Source organism: Pocillopora verrucosa, chromosome 4, assembly GCF_036669915.1.
Source record: "Pocillopora verrucosa isolate sample1 chromosome 4, ASM3666991v2, whole genome shotgun sequence".
NCBI lineage: Eukaryota > Metazoa > Cnidaria > Anthozoa > Scleractinia > Pocilloporidae > Pocillopora > Pocillopora verrucosa.
In genome coordinates, this window is record NC_089315.1 from 11,187,619 (window position 1) to 11,212,800 (window position 25,182).

General features: G+C 37.7%; 2 protein-coding genes and 1 non-coding gene across 3 annotated transcripts; 2 read left to right on the top strand and 1 right to left on the bottom strand.

Moving 5' to 3' along the window:
• Positions 1 to 565: 565 nt before the first annotated feature.
• LOC131777413 (uncharacterized) lies at positions 566 to 24,789 on the bottom strand. Its single transcript, XR_010717210.1, has 7 exons — positions 24,714 to 24,789; positions 8,780 to 8,951; positions 4,565 to 4,610; positions 3,211 to 3,291; positions 1,762 to 1,800; positions 1,067 to 1,181; positions 566 to 657 (listed from the first exon to the last, which is right to left on the bottom strand). It is a non-coding gene; the product is annotated as an uncharacterized protein (transcript).
• On the top strand, positions 18,185 to 19,841 carry LOC131777417 (histamine H2 receptor-like). The gene has a single exon (XM_059093713.2). It carries the CDS (start codon positions 18,192 to 18,194, stop codon positions 18,993 to 18,995), a length of 804 nt encoding a protein of 267 aa, XP_058949696.1. The 5' UTR covers positions 18,185 to 18,191; the 3' UTR covers positions 18,996 to 19,841.
• LOC131777412 (adenosine receptor A2b-like) lies at positions 21,948 to 22,754 on the top strand. The gene has a single exon (XM_059093708.2). It carries the CDS (start codon positions 21,948 to 21,950, stop codon positions 22,752 to 22,754), a length of 807 nt encoding a protein of 268 aa, XP_058949691.2.
• Positions 24,790 to 25,182: the final 393 nt, after the last annotated feature.

Genomic DNA, 25,182 nt, shown 5'->3' on the forward strand with positions numbered 1-25,182 from the left:
TTCCCCCCTCCCTTCGCCAAAGATCAAACAAAGATCATGGATTGGATACCTTGCCATGAGTCGTAAGCGCGTGTTATTCGGTAGACCACTGTTTATAAAATAACTTCGTCTCGTTCTGAAATAAATTATGTATACAGTTAATCGATTTCTATACGGTAAAAATGTAGCATTAATTTAAACTTAGTGTCTAGAGCCGGAGAATTTAAAGAATGAGGAGAGATGAGATTGTAAATCATATCTACTGACGGCACGTAAAGCCAGCGCTCCGAGCGGCGACCGTACTGGAAACTATGGTAGGTTAAATGAAAAATGGGCGATTAAATTTCAGAGGAAGTCGCAAAACTGGCGACCCGTGTTTGTTTTCTGATGTTGTTAGTTCTGGTAACCATTAAATAATTTCGGTTGCCAAAAGACACCTTGGAAAAACGTTGATCTGGGAGTACTGTTAGGGGGTTAATTTATGGTAAAGTGGACTGAGATTGAACAAATTAATACCTGTTTGAGAATATAAAAAGGAGGCGAGATCAACGCCTATTGAAAAGTTTTCCCGGGGTTTTAGCAGCTCTCACCTTATAGAAGTCCACGCATTTATATTCTCTTGAGATACCCGACCAACGACGTAAATCAATCTGTATCCAGTCCAATTAAAAGCGTCGCCTAAAAAAAACAAACAAACAAACAAACACTTTACTATTCCACTATTATTAGTATAATCATTATCATTATTATAGTAACTATTATAATTTTTCGATTTCGACTCCCATTTATTCTGAGGGCCTAAAGTTCAAATTTATTACTGTCACTACTAGTACTACTGCTTCAAATTTAAAAAAAAATTGTTCATATCCTTTCCTTAACGTATGTGCGGTTGGCTCTCTCTACTGTATGGATTGCTTATGAGTTTAGGTGACGTGCTTTCCACTCCTCGTGTAACTTTATAATGTATACATGATCACAGCAAAAATTTTTTAATATAAATCAAGAATGTGCCAAAAAAATGCAAGAGAAATAAAATTAAGTAATAGTTTTGGGTTGATAGTTGCCATACTTTTGTTACTCTACATACTTGACAGAGGTTTCCATGATCCATTTTCCCAGAAAACTTCCATTGTCCTTAGGTTCTCGGAATGTAATCTTGGGCTCAAGAAACGTAAAGTTTCCTGGACTGTACATTAAGCAGGCTTTGTTTGTAAATAAAAGTTAGGTAATATAATCATGAGTATTTCAATAAAATACGAAGGTATTAAGTACATGATTGAGGTTCTAGGAGTTCCTGATACAATCACGCTGTACATCAACTTGCACAAACAGACACTGGTACTTGTGGCGATCCAAACGAACCAGAAATGAGAAATATCACCTCTCACAATTTTCGTAAGGAAAATGGATAAAATCCTATCAAATTTCAAAGTAAACCTATAAATTCACACATGAGGGCAAGGATATAGCTTAAAAGTTATTCATTTTGTTCTTTGCATCTTTATATCACTATTTTTCCAAACCATCAATAAAACATGATGGGACGTTAGTACAACCAGAAATGACTAAGTCATTATTGATCTCCCACACCCCTACCATACCATTAAACAGTGCCCAACATGGCAGCTTTTGACCAATTTTGCCGGCTGAAAGTTCGGTATAACTGATAACTTTGGGGTGCTAAATTACGAAGTGGTTGTGACGATACTTGATTCACATATTTTCCACTCATAGAAAACTGAAGCTAAATTCAGTTGTTATCAGAAAAAAGGTATATCTTACTCTTACCGTCCCTGCTACTTTTCTCGCTCCCTGGGATTTCTAGTTGAGAATATGGGAAAACATAGAAAAAAATGTCACTTTTGTTTATCGAGCACTTCGCTGAAATACAAAAATGTATGGACTGTGTGACTGAAGACGTAGACAAAGATCACCACGGCTCTCGAAATGTATTTCATAACCTTTACATCTACAATATATAGCCACTTCACCACGGTTAAACCCTTTTTCTGGAAACGGTAGTTCGATAATGTTATTTCTGCGGTATCCGGAAATAAAGCGGAGCGCCTCTTGTCGCATTTGAATTCAGTAGAGGCCGTCGATCCAATTTACCCTTAAGCGTGAAAAGGATAGACATTTGCCCTTTCTTGATTTAAATGTGTCCATAGGGGTTCAGGGTAATTTAGAGACAAGATTCTCACCACCCCTATTTGCCATAAAAAGTCTGTAGCCAAAACTTTACTTAGGAGGGCTGACTGTCTACCATCTTCACTCGATTCGAAGGCTGAGGAGAGGAAATATGTTTCCAATGTCCTAAAGGCAAATGGCTATACAAAAACTTTCTCCGTAACTACCAAAAACCAGTTACAAATAGTAACGCTCTTGTTGAAAGGGAACCAGCGACTGGTTTTGCTGTTACTCCTTACATACAGGGTGTTACTGAACCCATTAAGAGAATTTGAATAGCCACAACGTTAAAGTTGCCTTAAAAACCTTTTCAGACTTTGGGGCATATTTTCGCCAAACCTAAGGATCCTGAACGAAGAAAAGACAACGAACCGACGCCATTTATTCTATTCCTTGCAATGACTGTGACAACGAATACATCGGACAGACCAAACGTCAGTTTGATACACGGTTAAAAGAGCACCAAAAAGCGGTTTTTCTTCGCAAAAAGGAAAATTCAGCTTTATCGGAGCATACATGCCGAACCAACCATACAATTGGGTGGGATAGATTCTAAAATTATCACCACTAATCGGCGTTACCACCAGCGCCTTTGTTTGGAGGCTTGGCATATTAACTCCGCCCACGCTCCTTTAAATCGTGACGATGGCGGTTTGCTGCCTGACGCTTCCTTACACCTCGTCAGAAAAAAGGCCGTTAATTAGTGATCATATAAAACGACCTCTTGTTGCAGCGTTTAGATCACCCCTGATGAGGCACTAGACAGGAGTGTCGAAACGTTGGGCCTATGAATTGTAACTTCTTCGGTTACATTCATTAAATCTGCAAACCAGAGTAGCATCAAACTATGTCTTATATTCGAAAATGTTCCATCCATAAAATCTTAAGATATCAGAAAACTGAAGATTTTAAGAGTGGTGCTCTACCTTCTGTCGAACTATTGTTTTCCGAACCGACTTGAATATAGAGAGAAATAAATAAGAAGCCATCTTTGGCCAATTCATGATACTTGGTTTGTCTTGTTTGTTGGTTGAAAAGCTTAACCGCGTTTGATTCTCTTGAAAGATGACGTCAATTCCTCACTGATTGAAACATTCTTATCATCTACGACAGAAATCAGTTTCCCTATCACCATTGGAGAAAATTTAAGACATATCAATAGCAGCATACTCTATCAAAACTATGCGAACTTACCGTGTAAAAAACACGAGTACTTTGTTAGACATTTCGCTAATATATTAAATAATCCATACGCTTATCCACATGTCACCGTCACTCTGGTGCTCTTAAAATAGGCGAGTGACAGCCTTGAGCATAAAACGAATTAATGAAACGCGGATGAATACAAGAGATGTTAGAAGAGAGATAAGCTTGAGAATGGAGTTGACTTTGAGGGAATGGGATGGCCTATACTGATTTCAATGTAAAGCTGTTGATATTGTAACTTCGGGTAAAGATAAATAGAGATAATACATGAGCGCACCAAAAAATGGAATTTTTTTCCGAGTGTTTTACTCGATAGCTTGCGAGTGAGCGCAGCGAACGAATGGGATGACGAGTTTCAACACGAGAAGAGAAATTTCATATCAACGAGCAACCATGTATTATTTTGTTTACCATATAGACACAATAGCCCTTTACTGACAAGCAAAGTCAACTTTATTAATGGATTAAATGAGAGGATTGACAGTCCAGAATAACATCATGAAGTGCGTTGGCGCTTTGGCTCAAGATGAAAAAATGCGTCGAAACACTACAAAAACAAAAAATGGGCGTAATTTTCAATACACAAAATTCTCAGTCATTGACTTGGTCCTTATCGACAGGAGAACTCTTTCAGTTACACAGTGGCAAATTTTCCAGTTGTCGATTTTCGTTCTCAGTCGCGAGAAATGCCATTACCAAAGCCACTGAATACATAACTTTCGGTTTATCTTTCCGTTAATCAAGATCAAGGATCGGAACATTTCCGTATTTTCCCCCCTTCTAGGAAAGTTTGAACGCCACTGTCTGTAAGCGATATGTATTTTTCAGTGTTTTAGCAGCCATAATCCAAAAGTTTCCAAAAACAAACTTTGATTCAGAATGATAAGGCTTTGCCGTTCATTCATCAATCTGACCGAGTGGCGCGCAAGGCGAGTGACGTGTCAGCAGCTGATTCGTGATATCAAACACACGAGAAAAAATACGATATCCTTTCTCGTGTGTTGTTAGGCTTTTCTCTGGGCTGGAAATCCTTGTATAACACAGAAGTATATGTAATAAAATGGGTTATAATCCACCAATAATCCAATAATTATGCCGTGAAAACCGGCGATACTCTTCTCTTTCTACACTCAGTCTAGACGTAAAAAAGGTGCCACAAGTTTCTGTGTCGATTAAAATATCAAAAAATTACCTCTTTCCTGAAGGCACTTGTCATAACATATCTGAACACTGGACAACTGTAAGGAATAACGGAACTGATCATTAATCTTTTTAATAACTACTATGCTTTAGTACTACCGATTCGCCTCAAACCTCTCGACGTGAATTCCTCTTGCACTTCTGTCGAATTAAAATTTGCCACTTAGTGATCTATGTACTAATTCTAATAAGTCTCCTCCAAGATGAAGGTTGCATTATTCTCAAACGAAGAAACGAAGCCGTCCTATATCAAAATTCTTTGAGGTCCAGTGGACAGGACGTTTTAAAAAGATGTTGTAGAAACTCTATAGTTTAAGTGCAAAAGGCATAAAGCTGTCACAGAGGTCATCGGCATAGCCAAGGTGTTCGTAGGAAAGATTGATTTATCGACTGTGTTATATTCATCAGTCATCTCATCATTACATAAGTAGCCTCATAGCCCAAAGGCCGAAAACTAACCTCAATAAACACATCGTAACTTAAAAGAAAAGTCCTGTGGAGCTAGCCATCAAACCCTAATGTAATATTCTGGGTGAGTGTTAAAACTTGAATTGTAAAGTACTGTCGGCGATTTCTGAAAAAATCGATATCTCCGGTTCTATTGGGCCTAACAAGTCCCTTAAAACGGGAAAATTATCTTTTGCTCAAGTTAGTGTTTAATGGAAATTTTTTACTGATGCGCCGGATATCTTTGGATTATATTTGTCACCATCAAGGTCTTGTTTTCACGCGTGCCGATAACAATTTGTTCGTCACGCAACTAATTGTGCGTGTAATAGACTCGAGTCGGCATCATGTTTTCGTGCCGCTTTGTGGCACTCTTAATACAATAAAATTCATTTGAGAGGTGGAAACGCATGTAGGTGAGACTTTTTTCAATTCAACTACCAGTAGATTTAAATATATTGTCACATAACCCGCACCTCCCTATTACCCGCAGTGTCGCGCGTTTAATGCAAAATCAACAGATTACCCGCGGGTAAACAGCCGGAAATTACGGTAATTGATGCAGAACAATGTGTAGGTAACAACAGCACACATATGACCATGTTTTGAAATTTAATTTATTGGTTAAATTTGATTTTATGATTAACGGCGTGATTGACATATCAACGGCGTAATCACCAAGTAAGTTAATTTCAGTTTTAAAAATGAATAGACCCCTAAAACAAAGACCCCAAAACGAAGTCCCCGAAAACTAAGACCTGAAGATGAAGACCCCCTTATTTTCTTTACTGATATATATAAAAGATGCCATCAAACGGATTTGTCAATTGCTCCCCCTCTCCCGCGAACTAAGTGCCTGTCGGAATTCGGAATTCCGTGAGACGAAAATCTCTTCAAAGCTTCCTCGGCCGATAAGCTTTTTCGCGTAGAGCTTATTGCATTCAAACTGCGGAAATTTCCCATACTGAAAAACATTGATAAACAATAAAAGGCTTTTTCAAATATCATAAATTCAATTTTCTGTCCTTTAGATCTTTGTATTTCTCCACCAAAACAATCTAACATATGAGAAATTTACCCAAACCAGAAATCTACTCATAGATGGTAGCTGAGCTCCTTGAAGACAGTCAGTAAAAAGAAGTTTACAACGGACGCGACGCAAGACAGCTAGATGAATTTTTCTTCTTAAAAGAATTAAATGTGATTCATACTCAAACTTCCCCATCCCAAATTGAAAGTTCTGTCTATTAGGACATCACTGGACTAAAGCTCAATTCTGGCATAATTAACACGATTTATAATCATACAAATGCTCGATGCCGTCTAACTAAATTACGAACTTAAATGATAATCTAAGCGACAAGAATGAAATAACTGAACGATTACAATCACATAAATGCACGACTGAGAACAAGTAAAACTGACGAAATTGAAATGGAGACTAAATATAACTACAAAGGAGAAAAAACAATCTTACTGATTGTCCTTTTTACACGCCTGAATGAAATAAACGCACTGGAAAATTGAAACGTATTGCAACTCCGCAAAGACTTTATGACTCTCTTTCGCAATGCAAAACACTGGCAACGCACGATTATATGGATCCTTAGGTTTGACTAGGGGGTATTTGGGACTTTGCCAAACCTAACGGTCCTGTCAGTGCAATGACTGTGATCACGAGCATATCGGACAGACCAAGCGTCAGTTTGGTACAAGTTTGAAAGAGCATCAAAAGGCGGTCTTTTTTATCAAAAACAAGAAAAGTAAGCCTTGGCGGAGCACACATGCCTATCCAACCATACAATAAACGGACCTCCCTCCGCAGCATTTAGATCACCCCTGATGAAGGCATTAGACAGGAATGTCGAAACGTTGGGTCTATGAATTGTAACTTCTCAGTCATATTCATTAAATCTTTAAACCAGAGTAGCATCAAACCATGTCTGATTATGACACCTTCCTGATTTATTAACTTTTATTTGAAAATTCATTTTCTAAATAACTAGGGTGCTTTGAAAGATTTCAGAAATTTTTACCATGGAAACGTTAGGTTAAATGTTTGAATTCAGTTCAGTCAAATAAAAGAAAAATCTATTTTTTCGGCCTCTGAACGTGGGAAGTAACCTTAAAAGCTGACTAAAGTCACGGCGGTGCTTCACTTTGGCCTCTAGGTACTTGAGTGAACAAGCCTTGATTGGTTTTAAATCACATTACTTTAACAAAGTATGTCTGCCATCGTTACGTTTGCTTGTCTCGCAACTGATCTCACTTGCAATGTGGCACAAGACAGCAATTTTACAGTGATGATGTTACGCCACTCAATGCAATATATCAGTGCTCCATAAGGAAACAGCTACATTTAAGTCAAGATTTTTGCGCAACCACTCCTATCCCGGTGTCACAGCGGACCGGGGGGTCCAAATCCGCTAGGAAATCGGAAGACATCTCATCTTTATCAGATGTAACTTAAGCTCAACAGTAAATCAGTACAAACACGTCACGTCTTGAGACGGCTCTTTTGGTCTCGATACATTTCCTAGCGATTACGGTTTAACTTTTTTCCCGTTTTCTGTGTCATCTTTGTACCAAATACGAAAATCATAGCGCGATACCTGGAAATTTTAAAGTTTCATTTTTTATCATTGGGATACTTCTTTCTATGAACAACAATTTATTATTGATGAGCAATGTTCTGTTACAACTCATACGTAGGGGAAAATCCACTTTCAGAAAGCAGGAAACGTAATTCTATCGCAACCGCAAAACTTCAAATCAAGACATCTGTGATAATTACAAAAGTAAATATTGACGGCGTTGCCAAACCATCAACCCTAATTTCATGCATACTCTCGCTCTCTGTCCATAGATCTTTTGAAATGTCCTCGGGTGACAGCGCTAGATCGAGCTAGTACATGTTTACAAGAAATCGGACCGGCACTGCAATAGGAATAGCGTGACAATAATAGAAATAAAGGACAAATTTTTTTTCTACATTATCGCGTTTCAACATGAAACCCCAATAGTATAGTACGGTGGCCTCATGAATGAGGGAGATCGCTCAGGAGATATTAAATCCACCTTTCCATTGGGTCGAAGTCAGTAAAAGCATTCTTGGTGTCAAAGATTAAGATGAGACAACAAGTAATTTGCAATCATGATTACCGTAGACTCGATTGTTTACACATGAACATCTGCGTGGAGGTTATCCTTTTGAACAAATGGCTAGCGAACACTGTACAGGAAAAGGGTTAAGATTTTCAGTTTTAAGACTTTAGTGCCTCTCAATACTGGGCCCTGTTTATCACGCTGACTCTATTTCAAGGATCTTGCCTAAACAGTGTCTCCTCAAAAATTCTGATGTGCTCATACGAGAAGGAGGGATAGGAAAGCTCAGGTGCGGGTTTCGGATTTTTCTCATAAGAACCCTAAAACCGCGTTACCACGATAAAAATTCTAAAATGCAACTTATTCATTTCCCTTGGTAAGCTACGATTTCTGCTATGAACAGGCTAAAATTTTCCCATCACTGGAAGAGCTAAATTACCGCTCAAATCCGAAGAAACCCTGAACAGAATTAGACCGAAAAGATCTCCCAAGAAGAAGATGGTTGCAGAATTGAAATTGAATAAACATCACACGTTGTCGGACTTAATTATTGACTAGCTAAAGTTCTCCCATGCATATCGTCTACCTTTCTAACGATCAATTTGTCTTAGAACTAAACTAATCATCACTGCGAATGCAAGAAATGCCTAGTCACCTCTCCACTTGATGTTCCCGTGTCATCCGTATGAAAGCTGGTGCCACATCTCTTCAAACAGAGCTCTGTCTGCCCAGTTAACTTCGTTTCATCAGGAAAGTGAGTTCCGGGGACGCTTCGACATTGCACACACACGAGTGTAACATTGCCCCAAATGAACAGAATGACAACACTGTTGAAGAAAGATTCACACATTATTATTTCCGCCGAGCTTCCTCCGTACTCAAGTGATATAAAAGTGCAACTCGTGCTTGAATGAAGTTCACAATCGCGGCGCGGCTCCCAGTAATGATCCTGTCAGTCATTCCGGGCATGTGATGTTTTGTTTCACATATGTTACGCATTGCAGCGGTGCATTTATCGGACCAACGTAAATCACGTTTTTCGACAGCACTTTTTGAATAAAGAAAATTTCAGGATACTTTTATCAAAATATCAAAACAATTAAGATGGAGACATTGACTTGGAGGAACTATTGTATAAGAATAGAGATTAATTGCGACAGACCTATTCAAGTGTGTCGCTTGGAATGAACTGAATAAATTAACTTCATAACAACTGTGACACAACTTACTGACGACCCTGTAAGTGGCTTCTGTAATACAATAGGCATTCAGACGTAAAAGAATATAGAGATGGTATTTCCTACGGCACACCGCAAGACGTCATAACGCAGATGATTACGCAAACCTATTCAAGTTTGTCGCTTGGAATGAACTGGATGAATTAACTTTAAAATAGTTGTCACACAGCTTATTGACGACCCTGTAGGTGGCTTTTCTAATACAGTGTGCATTCAGACGTAAGATAAGGTATACCTAATACTGCAAACGGCACACGGGAAGTCGTCAAAAACGTAGACTGAGAAGACTGATTTGCAAAACATTCCGGCCATTGATAAAATATTACGGCAAATTTCTTTCTCATCAAAGACCCTCATATATGGTTATCTGAATAAGAGAGATAGTTTCAATAGGAAAATAAAAGAAAAGTTATAATTAGATCAAATCAACACATCGTAATTCCTAGCTAAGAGTTTTCAGGAATCTTTGTAGCTCCATGCATGTGTCTGTTTGCATAAGATTGTAGTAACAAAAACAGTGGATGGTTTTAGCGACTGGAGACAAGTGGGTAAAAAACAGCGATTATTACTCAACATAGGATAACGATCGTTTTGAAAGTTCATATTCTCGTTAACTCCACTTCATATGCCAGTAAACACTGCTTTATTTGAAGTGTTTCTATGTACTCTTCTCCGGAATTCCTAGGTTTTCTTTTACTGGGTTACTTTCCTTCATCTGCTTAACCTTAAATAATGTTCCTGTCAGTAAATATGCGATAACAAATTTATTTTTAATCATCAAAATAACAATTCTAAGTCATTAATTTTTACATCTCAGTACAATTTTCTCGCATAGGTTGGATTATATTTGGTCGTTATTGTTATTATCCTAATGATCATAATAACGATTGTCATATATAATTATCATAATTAAAAACACATCTAATCGATGAAAATAACTACACTTCGACAAGGGGAAAAATGATCTTTGGTATCGGCATTGGAAACGAAAACTGACTTCACCGACTAACTTAAACAACTGCGTTAAAATAAAACCTCATAAATGTAAAGCGTTGAAATCATAAGCGTGACGTTCATCACGCGATTTGCATCGTCGTGACGTTTAAAACCAGCGGAAGAGGACAACATGTAGTGAAATCATTGAGAAAGTGACCTCAACTTATGTCAACAAAGGAAATTGATATCATCTAATAAAGTATGGTAATGGTGTCTTAGTCTCAATAATTACATCAGCTTTTCTTATCTGTCAGTCATGAATGTGGCCTAAAATCGTGCAGAAAGATACACAATCGAGCGCAAAACAAGTGAAATGAAAGCCTTAACTTCTCTCCCGCAGGATTACTGACAAACGATCAAACAAAAGAAGAGAGGAAAGAGACTCTCGAGTAACCCGCTGACGTAAAAATATTAAAAGGTCAATTATGATAAGCCCGTCACGTTACGGCTGGCGTTTCGAGTAAAATGGCAAACCAAAAATAACTAAAACAAAAAAGAGCAAAGCAAACACACAAACAGACAATGGAGGCCGTGACGTCACGGCTCCAAGTTACTAAAATTTTCGCTGGTTGTGTTGCTCATTTCGCTCACTGTATCGTTTTGCAGTCATTCACGCCATATACTGAAGCCAACTGTGCACTTGGCAGCAAAATCATGTAACAAATTAAAGTATGCATCGCATTAGGAAAAAATATTGTACATCTGAATCAAAAGGCACTGCTTGGTGTGTGTAAATCCAGAGTGAATGTTTACACACGTGGAGCTTTCTTCATCGCTGATTCTGGCAGCACACTGCATATTTTACACATATGAACCTTTCGCGTAGCCCCAGCTCGCCGACTAATTCAATGAGTGTCAATGATATAAAAAGCTGTGGCGGTGGGTCTCGGTGTGCTCATACAATTTATATTTCATATAATTAATATTCCCTACGTCTTTTTCATCAACATCTTCCTCAGTCGACGATCAAGCTCAAAATTCACCAAAATTTTTTATCTTATTCGAGAGTATTTCTAGTTATTTTTACAGTAGATCTCACTACGAGTACTCACGTCCGCCATCCTGATCACGTTGTAGTAATTAATATATGGTCTAGCATCGGACCGGAAGAGCTGCGGTTTTTGTGTACATGTGTAAACAGGAACACTGATTGCATTGAGCTATTTTCGTGATAAATGAATTATTAGTAGTAAATCGTATTTTAAACATTATGTTTTCTATGTAACAAGCTATACAAGTTCACAATTCGAGACAATAAATGCCAGTAAAGCGTGTCTGCTTCAAACATCCGGTTGCAGTACTATTAGTCCGCGTGTGATTTCAAAATAATCGTGACTATCGATGATGTAATTTGAGTATTTTGTGGGGTTAATTACAATTTTGGGCACATACTCGAAAGGATTGAAACGATGATGGAGGTTTCCTTTTTCTCTCCAAGAGCTAAAAATAAAAGCCTTTAAATTAAATTGAAAATTTAATTATATAAAACAAACGACAGCTATGTTAAGCATTCCACAAATTCACTTAACACTACTTTAATATCAATCTGTAAGAACATAATGTTACCAAGCTTTTAACAGCTTAGCTGGCAATAAATGTCAGTAACACTTATTAGGCACATCGTAAGAGACGAACCCAACAGAAACATCTCTCTTCGACATAAGAAGAAAGAAATGCAGTGAATGCTGTTTATCTGAAACAGAATAAACCGAAGTAGCTGCTAGATGCGAATTAAGCCTAAGACTTCAATTTCCTTTCGTTTAAGCTATGTACAATAAAAAAGATTAATTTTGCACAACAATGCAAATTGACGTTTTGCACAAAGCAAGTTGACGCGCAGAGCACGCTATGAAACAAATATTTGCGCTTATACTTTTTAGTGTAAAGAAATGTGTAAGCTAAAAGGGAAAATCTTCTACTTGTGAAACTATTACCCACCTTTATTTCCTTATTTCACCCTTAAAACAACTAAGGGAGTAATGGGGGTATTTTTACTTTTCCTATTCAAACCGGCTTATATTCGAGTTAGAATCGGATGGAAACATACCCGGAAAATTGATGAAACGTTTTTCTTTTCTAAATTTATCTTAATAATACTAAGTTAGACTCACGTTCATCAAGTATATAAGAAGACGATGAGCAATCGTTTTCAGTCAATATTCACCTCCTCACTAGCAACCAACAAGAAGAGCATCAAGTACTAACTAAAGGACGACGATAAAAATCAGAATGAAATTTGGAATTTCACAGGTAATTTCACAGAACTTATTTATAGATTCTCTTTGCCTTATAATGGTTTTAACATCGTTTCGATAAAAAATAAAAAAGTGAAAAAATTTCCTCTTTTTAAGAATCTTTAAGCTACATTTTTATTGTATACTTCGGTAAATTAGCGAGTTCTTCTCATGCATATACATATTTAATTGACACTTTTTCAAAGAAAAGCTCCGTAATAGTAGGACAAAAATTTATAATGACGCATTCGTATCTCTTCGCAGGGCCGTGAACGTATCGTTTCCATCATTTTTATGCACTTTGCCATGTTCATAATGCTACAATCTGGCGGGGAAACAGAGGCACGACCTACAAACCCTTTGCAACCTTCCATCCTTCAAAAAAATGATACGGTCGATATTGACTGGCTTCTGATAGAACAAGAAAGCTCTCAATCTGATGGCCTAGACACCCGCAAAGACGTAGATTGGTTGGAACAAAATGAAACTCACAAGCCTGACTTAGAAGAACTTTCAACTCGAGGTAAAAACTCAGTCGGAAAGGTTGAAATTAAAGAAAATTCGTTTGGACATTCCAGACATGCTCGAAATCCAGGAAATAATTGTATTAAAAACCGAGACAAAGCAATTGTCATTTGCAGCAAGTTTTTCAAAATTCCAGTCTGTAAGCAGGGATGCCAAAAGGTATATAAATTGTTTACTTTTTCGAATTGTAAGATAAAGACAAAGGTAATTCATACGGATTGTGTTCGGAATAACTGAATGGAGACGTAATTTATATCATATTTATTAAGACTTCAAATGGAATGAAAAAGAGAGAAATATATTCAACGGCTGGATCGAATTTTACTGCATTATAAATATTTTTTTACAGAGCTACAAAATTGATCACATTTGTAACATTGGCAACGTATTAATGTCAGAAAAGACAATGTTCTTGTGCTGTCTCAGCCTAAGCTAACCTGATCTGAACAATTTTTGTAAATGGACGAAATAAATTTTTTCTGTATTATTTCAATACGCTTGTTTTAAATTGAACATCTGTAATTTACTAGAAGAGTGTAGTTGCCTATTTTCAGAACCTTACTTTGGGCTGACCCTTGGCGTATAAGTCTTGTGAACGTTTACTTGAGTATTCGGAGTTGCTGGGTTTTATAATTCATTTATTACCAAAAGTTATTCGTCGTCCACAGTCTGTTTCTGAGCTGTTTTTGGGTAGGAGAAGGATGCTCAAGCAAGAACACATAATTTCGTTCTTCGCCGCTAAGAGATATATAAATGAAATTATGACAATGACTACCATTTGAGTTCCTACTGAGTAACCTACTCTAACAAAATTGTCTCGAAATGCACTGAAAATTTTACAACAAAAGCGGTCATTTTAAGCCTTGCTCAGCAACCTGGCCGACTTTCTGTGCCGTAGAAAAGTCTTACTCCTCTCCTTTCCACCTCCTGGAGATCTGTTTAAACATAAATGCTAGATAATTGGGAAGAGCAGAAGCTGTTTGTGCTAAGCGCGATTGAGTTCTCAGCAAGGGCCGAAAAAAGGAAATTTAGCACAATTCTTTTCGTCTACAATTTGATAATTGGAATCTCTGATAATAAAACTCGATAATAAACTTATCTGCAAAGGGTTTTTGAACGAAGAAGTAGAGAAATCCGGATAAAAATTTAACCCTGGCTTAGCGCTAATCGGCGTTCGAACAACTGAACCCAGGTTGCCGAATTTCTTTCAAAATAGCGCGTTCAATGGCGAATTTTAAGGCCGTTGAAGGTAATTTTCGAAGTGCTAAGCTATTTCTTAAAATTTCAAACCACAGTAAGCATGCAATAGATTTCTTTAAATACTTTTTCACGGCGGTGATAAAATAATTACGGTATCTGTTGTAATATCTGTAACATACTTCGCCTTTAAGCCACTACAATTTCAGTCTTCTAGTTTGAGTTGTTTTCCGAGCAAACGTTCCCTTTGCAAGAAGGTTGGAATGCCGAATCACTAATGGTGACGGCCAGATAATTAAGAAATGATTGGCTAAATTCCAAAACAATAGCCACCCTCACAGCCGTTCTTTCACCCGAATCAAATATCACATTTCGCGTTCTAATTCATTTTCCCCCTCCCCCCTCGTTCTTAAAGGCTGGAGAGTGTTTTACCCTTCAGAATACCTAATGTACAATATTGTCCGTCAGGGGGCTTCAATCACGCAGCTACATCGAGTTTCGCCTTCGAGAGTAATAGTTAGTGACTAACACTTCTCGAGAAATATAGATTACCTTTTATCCACGGACTCTACTCAAATCAAATTATCATTTTTAACATTTTTATACTTGATCTTTACTGACAGGGGTATTTGAGAGTACCCTCACTAGTTTTACATGAAAAGAGTAATTTTGCCTCTTTGCATCGAGATCCATGGTGTAGTATCACAGCTGTGTTCTTACATCTATTCATTCATTCATTCATTCCCAATTCTGTCATCTTTCAAAATAAATGATGGATTAAATGATGATCTAAGGAAACAGTCGGTTAAGAGCGGTTTTGCTATTTTTTATTTATAATAAAGCTCGGATATAACACGTACTGTCATTGGTTGAAAGAGCGTGCTCTATGAGAGTATAGAGCATAGAACTGAGCTAAAGCTGTCACGCCATCTGTCAAATCGTACTATGTCCGACCTTTTCCGGGACTTCTTTCTAGCTTTTCTTTCGTTAATAAAAGTGAAATTTCGGAACAAGCGAGCAAAGGTTTGCAAAAATGCCAGGCGCAGTAATTTACGTTATTGTAACGTGAGTAGAGACAAAAATCCTCAAAGATAAAACAAGATAGACAGTCCGAGTTTTTTTAACGGTTTTTACGCTCAGTTAGATTGCGAGTTTACGTACGGTAATAAAAATCAAACACAGCTAACACTTGTATAGTATATAAAGTTTCGATTTCAAATAGAAAAAAACAGGAATTATGAAAAATATAACCTGGCATAACTGTTAAAATTCATACTAATCATGATGGTGTCAGAGCGACTTAAGTTCTATCGCGGCTAGCTAATCATGGCGATCTTCGGTCATCGCAGTGGAGCAAGCCTCAGGAACTAAATCGACTACCCTTCGAGTGAAAAAATAAGAGCTTGCCCTGATTACCTTTCCGATGCGTTGAGTGGAAGGCCAGATCAGTCACTGCAACCGAGTTTTACGGCGCTGTCATTCCGAGCGATCTTTTTGTCTTAGTGAATTCGGCTGTTGTTCATTCATAATACACTCGCCTTGAACAGTTTGTTTTCTACTTGTCATGTGAAATAACTTGCATATTTTTGTGAGCTACGATTGGGCCGAATTTCACTGAACATTTCACTTTCAGATCCTGTATTAGAAACTAAAAAACTTCAGGCAAAAGTGTTAAATTCGACATGCCGAGCTATTTTAGTTTGTAAACTATTGCAGAATATGAACTATGATGGTTTTTGAACTTTGATGGTTTGACATTTTTGACAGCTTTAGTCTTGTACAGCCAATCAGATTATTTGAACCATTCTAACAGGAATTCTGATTGGCTTATTGTAGCGTGCTTTATGAGAGTATAGAGCATGCTGACGACACTGTTATTCGCTTTGGAAATAAGATTTGTTTTGAAAATTGAAAGTAATTCTTGGGGAATTTAACGGATTCTTTATTATAAAACAAATAGAGAAGCCTTGACTGTGCTCTGTTCTGTTGTAAAGCACTTAGGAAGCGGCTAGAGCACTCAAGAAGTAGGGAGAAACACTCGACTACGTCTCGTGTTTCCCCCTACACTTCTTTCGTGCTCTAGCCGCTTCCTGCGTGCTTTACAACAGAACAGAGCACAGTCAAGGCTTCTCTATTTGTTAAATAGGTAGGGTAATTTTCATTCTATACCGCCGCGTCATCTCTCGTGAGCATTACAAAAACATTTACGACTTTATAATCAGGCTGCTAAGACAATGTAAAAGAATTGTTTCCATCGATTTTATCGTTTGCTTGTTGACGCCTGTGACGCGTCCAGAATTGCCTGTCATATTCAGGTACGACATTTTATAACGATCTCTCCAACATTCATATCTGGCAATGTCAGGTTCAATTACAGGTTCACAACTTGATGAAAAATTACATTACCGCGCACTTGAAATGATAAACTACTTTACAAGCTTGTACCGAACGTTGATTTTCCACCTACGCAGCTTTGCTCGATCAATCATTTGGATGAGCTACATTACAGACGACTGTTGTACATGGCAATTCAACTAAAAAATTCAACGGATTTTGCACGATTTGCGGAGCATAAATTGAGACCAACTAAAACATGAATAGAGAAGTCAATTCCTTTAATTTCGCTTTTAGTTTTTCAACCGGGTATTCCTCATCCTTAATGACGTCGCAACAATTTTTGGTATAATAGTTATAATATTCGTGGCCACCAGTGTGATTATAATTAATGAGGATGCTTTAATCATTCCATCTTAAATCAGCATCCTTTCTATTTAGAGATTCCAAGAGTTGTTGAAGAGACAGAGAATCGTTAATCAAACTACTAGTATAGCCATCTACGGTCGATGGACAGCCAATTGTCATTTAATTTTCGAATTCTCTCGGTATGACGCCGTATGTATGTAAGAGTGTATCTATAAATATAATAAGCATATAATCAGACTATACAAAGGCTTGAAATTCTATTAAGACCGATTGTGGCCGCAAAAACAAAAGATATCAAGAAACGGGAAAGGGATATTTCACAATAGTGCAAATGATCGTGAAAGATGAGGGTTACCAATATTTTGCTGCTAGAGCAATATTTGATGACTGATTATGCCCAACCCAAAAAATAAATAAATAAAAATAAAAAAAGGATAAATTTTGTACATTTCCGAAACATGGAAGAAGAGTTTCGTTCACGAAACCAAATGACGACTCCCATAATACGCGACAACACTTTGCGCTTTGTCACGCTGGAATGTTTTCAAAATGGCCGTCGATTGAGTGTCAAAAAAAATTGTAGAAAATTTGATTTTGCACAATATATCGTTTATTTGCTCATTTAGGATTCATTAACCTAAGAGGAATGCATTGGGACAAAAAAGGGGAAAACTTTGGCGTCAGCTACCCTTTAAACGGTTTGCTTCTGTCGATGGTCACTTCGATTTTCAATCATCAAGACTAGCGCAAATTTGTCAAATCTATTGGTCAATGGAGCAGGTGTCATTACTCATTCCTGTCAAAGATGACAACACCTGGACATACACTGCTAGGACTAGGCAAAACGCAGTCTCATCGCAGCTTAGCGCGAAGAGATGTGTGAAACAACTCGATAAGTTAACTGCGGAAATTGTATCCTAAAAGGCGAAGAGGTGTACTTTAGAGTCAAAAATTCGAAAAAAAATCTCTGAAGGGAAAAAATGATGACTAGCAATAAATCTATATATGTCAGTCACCCCCATGGAAATCAAACAAATGCAAAATTTGTAATTTAATGACATGCGTGTTTATACCAAGAAGAACAAACAATGGTTTGCCGAAAGTCATATTCAGTTTAAAGATCTCTGAACTCAGCTCAATTGACAGTGCTGCCGAATCAAGCTTGGCTTTCCGAATGGCATCTGCTGAAGTTATTTCCCTGAGCATTATCAATGTATTTCTCAGCGTTTTTGGATGTGTAATGAACATTTTGGTGGTACTGGCCATTCAACTGAACCCAGAGCTACAAAAAGGTTTAAATTTGTTGATCGTGTCCTTAACAGTTGCCGATCTTGTAAACTGTTTGATTGCACAACCTATGTATGTCTACTATCTTAGCAACAAGGGCGACACAAGCTACCTAGCAGCACTTCGTATTGTCGCTTTCATCGGTCTCCATGCGGTTTTCTCCAACCTCATAACGATCACGTATCACAGAATGAAAGCCCTGTCGCGACCTTTATCTCACCTTTTGCTGGTGTCGCAAAGAGATCTTCTCGTATTCATAACAATAACATGGATCGTTTCTATTATAGTTGGTATTGTTTTCGCAACGGAACCAGGAGAAGAGGCTGGTGCCTATGTTCATGGAGTTATGATACTTCTTCTGATTTTAACTTACTTGAGAATGCTGTGGGTCTCGAGACGCAAACGCGCAAAAATCGCTCAGGAAGCGGGGACAGCCAATTACCACCAACAAGCGGCCACCATGGAGCATGAAAACGCCGCTGCGATAACGTCAGCTATTTTGGTAGGCACCACATTGCTATGCTACCTGCCTGATGTCCTTCTGGACTTTATGGGGAAAGGGGAAGAAACCAGGTTGATGGGAACTTACACCCTGTTGTTTTCTAGTTCGGCACTGAATCCCTGTATAGTAATATGGCGTAATCAACTGTTTAGAAGAGCGCTGCTTCAAACACTTCGCCTTAGGGACTGAACGGGTAAAGTAGATATAGGAAGTGCAATTTCGTGAGGTTAACAAATTAGATTTCTAATTCCCTGATTCGGAGGAGGAGTGTGTATCATGAAAATAAAGGGTACACATATAAAGATTGAAAGTTTTTTTTTCGATAGGCGTTAAATGAATACTTATCTAGTCGTTACCAGCTTAATCTTGCAGAGAGCATGAGCAAACTTTTACGGTTAGCAGGAGACGCTTGATGACTTATTTCATAAAAGTTGTTTCCGAAAAAGCAAAACCGTGCGTATTTTAGACAGCTGTTAGAAGACAAAATGAAGCTGGCGTTCTAAGCGCAATATAGACAAGCTGTTTGCTGGCTTTTTTTTTCATTTTTTTCAGAGAAAAGATATTTGACTCCTTTCCAAATGTTGCTCGCATTTGGCCATCTTATGAGAAAAACGTGCAATGTTCCACTGTTTTAGTTTTGTTGATCACAGTTAAAGCTGCCTTATTATTATTAAAACTGCCAAACCGTCAATCACTTCGAGCGGAAGCGACGCGAACAGATCAAGTATTATGCATATATCGACGCCAAATTAAAAGCCTAAAGAAAAATTATTTTAAAGCGTCAATATCATTTCTTTTATTTTCCGAAATTCATCATAGGTTTTGTTCCCTTTTGGTAATCGATTTAAAACATTCTATTGCTCTCTTCCCGGCAATAATTTCACGGTTAATATCGAGCCCGTGGCTTTGTAAAAGAGTCTGTTTGTTTTCATACCGGAATGAAAGCTCGGGTTCTGTTTCATTCTTGAATACGAAATTGAATAAGAAATAACTGAATTTTACAAAAATCTCCGAAGTTCTGAAGTGCTTTTTTACTTTTTGATTCATTAAAATGATCTGTCGGTAATTTATCAAGTTAAGTTTATTACATTGTCGTGCATCTTAAGATTCCGACTTTTTCTATTCGCCTTATTTCTTCACAATGGATCTTATTCGTGCCCTGCGCTAATCTTCCAACGTGGAATATCCGATGCATTCTCTCCTTAGAAATTAAGGATGCATAACGCCGTGCTCAAAAAGTCGGGAAAAAGACACGACTTCGTCTCGTGTTTCCCCATTCACTTCTTTCGTGCCCAAGCTGCTCCTGCGTGCTTTCCAACAGAACAGAGCACAGTCGCGGCTTATTTCATTATCAGTTAAATATTCTGCACTCGATAGTAATGATTACCAATCCTATTTGCTGATAGTAATGATTGACAAACTATTTGCCTTCAGGCGATTGTTTTAAGCGTTTCAGTTTCCGGCAATAGAAGTAATAAAGTACTTAGTATTTATTAAGTAGCTGAAGGCGTTTCCACCGTTTCTACGCAACTCAACCCAAACATTGTAAAATATTATTTCCCGCTGTAAAAATTAAAGTTGTAATGCACTTTTTCTGCTCTTGTTCATGCTCTTGATGTCCTTTTGCTGTTTGAACCACCGTCTTGTTTTGAGCCACCGACCCCATTTATTATTATCATTGTTATTATCATTACTATTATTATCATTATAATTATTATAATTGTCATCATTGCCTAGGGTTAGGGTTGAACATTGTTTTTATATGAAAGCTGAGTGTCGGGCTGCCTTATTGCTCATTTCCCTTAGGTCCGGATTCAATCATTCGTTTATGCATTAATAAGAAGGAAAGCTTGAGGTGTAAATCAAAGAAGTTATGGAAAAAACGAGAATTGCGAGTCATACAAGATTTGTAAAGATGACAAGGCCCAAACTAAACACGACCTAGTCAACTTCTAGATAGTCGATGCAAAAATGTTTCGTTCTTTAAAGCATGATGTTATCTCTCTGACTTCAACATGGCAATCTATGCGATACTGGTATTTAAAAGTGGGCACCAATAAAAACGAACGCAAGGACTCCTAATTCAGTAAAAAGAATTGGATGAGAAGTTGAGTTTGTATGGCCTGATTATCCTCAAACCCTAGATTGCATTACTGCAATATTTGCGCGACAATTATGGTGCAATTCAACCGTCGAGTATAATGGTTCGATGTGCTTAAAAATCTTCCTCTATAGATCGACGTTTGACATCGAAAATCATCACAACAGTTCGCTGATCGACAGTTATGATTTCATTGAATAGAGAGTTACGATGTACTTCCAACAAAATGCTGAACGCATACATTGGCTTGCAGATTATTTTACAAAATAAAACTGGTCACCTTCTTATAAATTTTAAACCTAAAAAGGCATTTCAAGCGCACGAAAGTAAGTTACTTGCTATTTGTGCGCGATGCATCACTTTTGCCATCGATTGCTTTCTACACTTCACATCAAATGTTCAATCAGTAACCTTCTCATAAGAGCGAACTTAAATACGAAGGCAGTACGTTAATCATACCTAGCGAACAGGAAATTATGTTCTCCGCGCTACCCTTTACAAGATGATCCTGAAATAAGAATATTTTGCTTTATCGCTTAGAGTAAACATTTCACCTCAACAAGCCTCTATTGACATTACAATATCAACTGAGGATCACCTAATTCTCCACAAAAAGTTATTGGAGAATTTGGATTGAGCGTCGTGAAACAAAGACTAGTATAAGATCGATAACCAATCAATACAAAGGATAAGATATCACAAGAAGACGGATGGTGGGGAGTGGGAGTTAAGCTACAAACAAGCAAACGCGTAAAAAACCAGTGAAAAAGTCACGGTTTACTTACGTTTGGTATCCGATTGGTTGAAAGGGTGGTGCGGATTTTCTGGACCAATCACGGAGTTAAGTAAACCAAAACCAGTGTAATCATAGATTACTTAAGACAATTAAAAATACTCAAAACTAAATAAAACCTCAACATGTCACAACTGGCATAAAACAGATTTAAGTACGTTAAAATACAGAGCAGTCGGCGTCAGATTGAATCCCAATCTCAAGTCGAAAGTCGCACTGATCTTAGAGTGTAAATCCAATCTAACACATGGGATTTGCACAAGTTGTTTGCCTGAGTATAATCAATGCTGTTCTCAGTATATTTGGCACTTGTATGACCATTTCGTTGATCGTGACGATTTACCAAAACCCAGAGCTTCAAAAGGGCTTAAATTTGCTCATCGTCTCTCTGACAGTTGCAGATCTTGCCAACTGCCTGATTGCACAACCAGTGTACATATACTACCTTAGCAACGAGACCAGCACCAGCTACTTGACAGCCTTTCAGATTATCGCATTCATTGGCCTTCACGCAGTTTTCCTCAACCTTACGACAATAACTTATCACAGGATGAAGGCTTTGGCAAGGCCTTTCCATCATCTTCTTTCGGTGTCGCAGAACAGTCTTCTCGTGTACATAGGGTTGACGTGGGTTTTTTCCATAATAGCTGGGGTTACCCTCGCAACGGAACCAGGAAAAGTTGCTGGTCCTTACGTCCACGGTTTGATGATACTTCTTCTGATTTTTACTTACATTAGAATCCTGTGGGTGTCCTGGAAACGACGTCGAGGAAAAATTTTGGCACAGGCGAGAACAGCCAATTACCATCAACAAGTCGCCACCATGGAACAAGAAAATGCAACGGCATTGACCTCTGCTATCTTAGTTGGCTCTACCTTAGTATGCTTTTTGCCCGATGTGGTACTCGATTTGATGGGAAAAGGAGAAGAAAACCGACTGAAGTGGGCTTACACACTCCTATTTGCTAGTTCCGCAATGAATCCTTGCGTAATCGTATGGCGCAATCAGCAGTTTAGAAGAACTTTGCTTCGAATGGTACACCTTGCGAAGTGAATTTTCAATAACTGCTTACTCTGAGCATCATTGAAAAATAAGAACATGACAGTATTCAGTAATCTTCTACCAATTGGTGAAAGAGATGAATTAGTGAAAATAGTTCGATGGTGGCAGTTTTAAGAAAGGAAATTTTTAACTACAGGTACGTATTCAAAGATAAATTTAGGTTTTCATTTTTGTTTTTGGAAAGTTAGTTAAAGCACAAACGTTAGGGCAGGTCCCTCCCGATCATGGAAAATTTTTATTGTGAGACCATCACTTGGAATACCTGATAATGCTTAAGTCTATAAAATCATTTCTGTCGATAAGCGATCTGGGACGTAATACTTTAATCCTAAGAGGAATATTTTAAAATGCAGCAAGTAACTAATTCAGACGGCTAAACTGCACGATAATCGCACCAAAATTTTGAAGGAAAAAATTTCTTTATTATATTTGCGTACAACTTTCGCTGAGATGATTTGGTAAACAAGAACCAGGACTACAATCCAAAAAGGTTACGGCTTGTATTCATCAAGGAACACTTTGTAAATCGAACTTAGCTGAAAATAAATTCTAATATAGCTAGATCAGGTTCAAAAAAAATGTTTGTGTTATAATCTGGCTTCGAAAAGATTGCGAGATATTTCGAGATCGACCAGCTGTCTGCCAAAATGCAAAAATGGTTTAGCTTCTAAGCTATTTATATGCTATTTGGAAAATTTGAAACAAAAAAGAATTGCTACGGAGAATTAATATTGCACCGAAACCTTATACCATGTGTCTAAAATCTGTGTAAATAGCCTTAGCTTTCTGATAACAAAAATTAAACTCATAAAAATCAAAATGGTATTGGTGAGTAGTTCAGTTCTTCTTTGAGTGTAATTTTGTCTTTACAGTGTAAATATCAGCTCTCGCATTTGTGATAACAAATTAATGGAACCTCACTGACATTTGAATTCCTCTTAAAAGCGGCCATCTGCATAAACAATTTTCACAGATGAACAAAAGGGCTTTCCCTTTGGTTTCTTAGTGATGATTTGCAAAGCAAGACTTAAAACTTGTAAAAGTGCTATGACTCAGGCGTGATTGACATGATACTATGATCAATTATTTTAATGAAGTTTGACCTACCTTTGGGAATCCCGTCGTTAAACTAATGTTTTATACTGCGAATACCGATTGTCCTTAAAAGTCTAAACACCCGGCGATATCGGAACAACATATAGTTAGAACTGTCCAGCGGTGGCAATAGCCGCTGTTTTACGGAAGTTTCAAAGCTAGTCTTTTCAACTGGACAAACTACTCCGCAACAGTTGGTCTACGACGGATTATACATGTGCGGCAAGTGCGGCAAATGCGGCCTCTAAGACAGTTGAACCCATGAAAGGGTAATAAAAAAGCGAGTGTTTTCGATTTCAGGTTCACTTCAAAGGGAACGGTCATTGAATCCGGAAAAATGATGCAAAGTTAATTTCCTAAAAAATCATTTAATAGGCGGTGTACCGGTGACAACTGAAAATGCTGCAAGTTCTAATTGCTTTTCGGTTTCATTAGATTTGAAAGAGTTATTGCCGAGAGTTTCTTTTATTTAGAGTAAGAAAGTCGTTGTTCCCATGCCTCAACTTGCTTCGTTCTTGATTAACTATCGTGTCCTTCGTTTTTTGGTTTCTTCATTTCATTTCCTCATTTGCGCCTTCTCAAGTCTTTTTTTCTAAAAATTGTTTATACATCGCATTTAGAAGCTATAATAAGACAAAACACTTCGTGATCAAAATGCGCATAGAAATAACCCAACACTTACTAGTTTTCCTGGTAAGACATTTCAAACCACTGAGGTTCGGTACCGTTTAAATGTATTTAAAAAATCGCTTGGCCGCTGTCAATAGAGATTTAGAGATGAAAAATGGCCAACTTAAAACTTGTCATTATCACTAACCATATGAAGTAGGACGAAATTGTTTTACTGGCACTTACCTAGTCATTAGCGGACCGATAGACATTGCTTAACAAGTGTAATTGCGTCCCAAAGCTGAACGGTGTATTATCTTTTATGCCTAGAAGGTTGTTAAAGTAGTTTAAAAGCCACCTGTAAATTTATACTAGAGTCAGCTTTAATTAAACTTTCGGCGTTTATAATAACAACATTTAGATCCATCCACCTGATAAAATAGGGTCATTACTTTGCATCGACTAATTTCTGTTCACAATGAGGGACAGCAATGACAAAATAGTTTCCAGTAGCCTTTCATACAAGTTTCCTCTGTTTCTAGCGGCGCTTTGAATTTGGTCTTAAACTAATCCGGTTGAACAGTAAGCAACAAGGGAATTACTAGCCGACAAAGGCTACAAACAGCTAGAAGCGGACGAAAAAACTAAGACCAGGCTTAAGATTTTCTCCCCTACACGTAAGAGTAAGAGGTCTTAAATTACGTCTGCTGATCCG